Genomic DNA, 4,227 nt, shown 5'->3' with positions numbered 1-4,227 from the left:
ACACACACACACACACACACATATTTAATGGAGAATATTGCTACATATGTATTTGTACATGCTGCAAATACATACAGGAATACAGTACAGCATACTGAGGGCAAAGCTGTGAAAACTTCTCTGCCATAACCAAACACACCTTGAGGGAATGAGTCACTGAGCACGAGGGCTCAGAATCAAAGTCTTGGGAGACATCAAGGTCAACTGGCATAACACAGTCCACAAAGACAAAGTTCTACATTCTACTTAGTTGAGTACCAACTAGGGATTTAAAAGCTTGTGAGTAGCCATCTAATAATTACTGGTCTCTTCCAATCTAGAGCACAGAAGAGTAAAGAATACCAAAGATGCATGGAAACAATTAGTGTGAAGGACTAATGGACCATGCAAACCATTAGGAAACAGACTGCCAGCCTTTCTTCCATGGTGACACCGGGTTAGTCTGAACCACCAATCTCTAGGTTGCAAATTACTCGTGCCACTTAGGGACCGTCCATAAAGATTCAAACTCTCACTGCCATCGCGTCAGATTCTGACTCACAGCAAATCCCACTGGGTTTCCAAGGCTGTAAATCCTTACAGAAGCAGACTGCCTCATCTTTCTTCCACAGAGCGGCTGGAGAGTTTGAACCACCGACCTTCTGGTTAGTAGCCAAATGCCTTAACTACTATGCCACTGAGCAGAAAATGTTAAGAAGCAGCTTTCTTTAACACATGTTGATTGCCATGCATTGGAATCAACTGGATGGCAATGGGTGGGTTATCTTCATGATATTACACTGTCTTAATATTTGTAATAGCAAACAGATACCTTAATAATGAGCTCCATTATACGGGGAAATGTGTCCTAGTCATTTTTTTCTTATACCTTCACAACCAGTATGGGTCTGTACTTGGAATGTATTCAGGATATGTTTACTGAACAAATCTTTACATCATTTATCCATTAATTCATGTATCACAGATGCAGCCAGAATGCAATCAAATTAAAAAGGTAGCCATACAAAGAAAAAAATGATACTTTGCTCTTTGATATATAATAGTTCTCTTATAATTCTTAGATAACTTTAAAGATTGTTAAATATAATAATTAGTATCTAAAGAGTTCAAATATGAGCAACACTTAATTAAACTTCAAAGGGTAAACAAATTGCTGTTTTTGGATAGTCAACTCATTATTTTTGTGGCAGTTTTCCCATCGCATCTCTTAACTCAAAAGACTAATATGAAAAGGGATTTTTTTCTTCCAAAAGGAGAGAACAAAATGGTTTCTTGATATACAAATAATTGCAGCACATGAGAAAAGAAACAGCTTTGTCAAAATATTAAGGAAAAACAAGTGACTCTTGAATCTTGTGTAAACTTAAGAAACTTATATAATAATGCTAAAGTATCAGGTCAATGTTTCAAATATTTTACCACACCCTAGGGAATATCCCAGGAGCTCTGGTAGCATAGTGGCTAAGACACTTGCCTGCTAACCAGACGGCTGGCGGTTCAAACCCACCAGCTTCTCCTCGGAAGGAAGGTTGGGCAATCCTACTTCCGTAGTGATACTGCCTCGAAAATCCAAGGAGGGGTCGCTATGAGTCGGGTTTGACTCAACGGCACATAACAACAACAACAGGGAATATCCCATTATTTCTAAATGTATTCATTTGGAGTCTTAAAAATTTCTCAAAACAGAGTTAATTTTACTTCACTTAAAAAATCATGAATATGATACAAAAGGAAAGGAGAAAGAGTAGTGTTACTACCCCAAACAACAACGGATCTGCCAACATGAAAGACTGTGATGAATACATTCCTACAGACAACAAATTCTTCTTATTCCTAAGTTCACACACACACACAAAGTAAAAAAAAAAAAATTGTTTTTTTATTTCAATTTGAAATCAATGGCATTCAACAAAGCATCTCTGGCTAATCCCTTAACGAATTAACGTTTCAATTCTCTAAACAATAATAAATATCAAAACAAAAGAGTTGCACATGATTGCAAAATGATCGAAAACAAATGTTATACCATGTACCTCACTAAAATTCAAGTAATGCTACGAATGCAAAAAAGCATTGTGAGAAACTGGTCATACATTTTCCTTCATACACTATGCAAAATAAGGTTTAAAAACCAATTTTCAAAGAAAGTTTAATTAAGGGCAGAAAAAATCCTACCTGAAGTTTTCTTGCAATTAATACTGAAAGATTAAAACTTATAAGCAATGACCCAAGAATCATGGAATTAAAAAACTGAAGAATGCAGACCAGGAATAAACTTGTTATCTGTATACCATACAGCCATGTCACCTGCAACAACCAAAGATTAGGTGGTTAAACACATTTATCAAGAGACAACCACTTGCTGACATTTTTGGTCACTGAATGGATGGATCTCAGGTTACAAATAATGCAAAAAGACACCTAACTTGAAAATAATGCAGAAATACATCAAGCTTCAAAATAATGCAAAAAAAACCCCACAGATAGCTTCAATAAACACAATCTAAAAAAAGGAAACCAAATCATATACATACTAGATGTTTCATTACCTTTTAATGCTTTTAATATTTACCAGAATACTTTAAATTTTTTAACGACATAAAAGAGAAAACGAGTGGGGATAATATAAAGTAGAGGAAGCAAACAAGGGTATAAAAGCATTGTCAGAATTGGCAAATGCAGTTTGCAATCTTCAGTTCTCTCCTAAATTCCTGTGTAATTACTGTCTAAAGCCAACAACCAGTACCTTATTGTATTTCATTATTCCTAATATTCTATATTATATGCTTTACGATCAGACAAGCTGTGGGATGACATCAAGAGCATCATACATGAGGAGAGCAAACAGTAATTAAGAAGACAGAAAAGAGATTAAAGACCAAAATGGATGTCAGAAGAACTTGCTCTTGAATAGAGGGTAGCTACAATGAATGGAAGAAATGATGAAGAAGTAAAAGAGCTGAACAGAAAATTTCAAAGGGTGGCTCAAGAAGACAAAGTAAAATATTATGATGAAATGTGCAAAGACCTGGAGTTAGAAAACCAAAAGTGAAGAATATGCTTAGATTTCTCAAGCTCAAAGAACTGAAGAAAAAATTCAAGCTTCGATTTGCAAAACAGAAGGAATCTATGGGCAAAATATTGAATGATGCAGGGAGCATAAAAATAAGATGGAAGGAATACATAGAGTCACTGTACCAAAAAGAATTGGTTAACTTTCAACCATTTTAAAAGTGTATGGTCAAGATGGAATAAGTATTGAAGGAATAAGTCCAATCTGCACTGAAGGAACTGGCAAAAAACAAGGTTCCCAGAACTGACAAAACACCCAGTGAGATGTTTCCACAAACAGATGCAACGTTGGAAGTGCTCATTAGTTTATGTCAAGAAATTTGGAAGATAGCTACCTGACCAACTGCCTGGAAGAGACTGATATTTGTACCCATTCCAAAGAAAGGAGATCCAACAGAATGTGGAAATTATCAAACAATATCATTAATTTCACTTGCAGCAGACATGGAACTGACAGAAATTCAAGCAGGACTCAGAAGAGGTATATCATTGCTGATGTCAGTTGGATCTTGGCTAAATGCAAAGAATACCCAAAAGATGTTTACCTGTGTTTTACTGACTGTTCAAAAGCATTCCATTGTGTGGATCATAACTAATTAATAATACTGCGAAGAATTAGAATTCTAGAACAATTAATTGTGCTCATGCATAACCTGTACAAAAACCAAGAGGCAGTCATTTGAACAGAACAAGGGGATATCACAGTTTAAAATCAGGAAAGGTGTGTGTCAGGGTTTCATCTTTTCACTAGTTATTTAGTATGTATGCTGAGCAAATAATCTGAGAAGCTGGATATCATGGTTGGGGGAAGATTTATTAATAATCTATGTGGTATGAAGATGACACAACTTTGTTTGCTGAAAGTGAGGAAGACTTGAAGTACTTATTTACTGATGAAGGTCAAAAACAACAGCCTTCAGCGTGGATTACACCTCAGTAGAAAAAAAAATCCTCACAAAAGGACTAATAACCGACATCATGATAAATGGAGAAAGGACTAACATTTTCAAGGATTTCATTTTGCTTGGATCCACAATCAACACCCATGGAAGCAGCAGTCAAGAAATCAAATGACGTTATATATGGAAGGAAACTTTCTTTGTTGGTTACTAGGGGTGGGAAAGGAGGGGAGGGAACACTGAAAAAAATAAAAAA

The 4,227-nt window shown here is 35.7% G+C and overlaps 1 protein-coding gene across 1 annotated transcript in view; it reads right to left on the bottom strand.

Moving 5' to 3' along the window:
- Positions 1-4,227, bottom strand: part of DPY19L3 (dpy-19 like C-mannosyltransferase 3) — a 162,530-nt gene that overhangs the window by 40,136 nt on the left and 118,167 nt on the right. Inside the window, exon 8 of the mRNA XM_007954335.1 lies at positions 2,176-2,307. Within this exon, the coding sequence (XP_007952526.1) occupies positions 2,176-2,307 (132 nt within the window). The remainder of the gene's footprint in view (positions 1-2,175; positions 2,308-4,227) is intronic.

The sequence above is a fragment of the Orycteropus afer genome, unplaced genomic scaffold (assembly GCF_000298275.1).
Source record: "Orycteropus afer afer isolate SDZICR_OR568_19922 unplaced genomic scaffold, OryAfe1.0 scaffold00459, whole genome shotgun sequence".
Classification (NCBI taxonomy): Eukaryota; Metazoa; Chordata; class Mammalia; order Tubulidentata; family Orycteropodidae; genus Orycteropus; species Orycteropus afer.
This window is presented reverse-complemented; position numbering and strand designations above follow the sequence as displayed.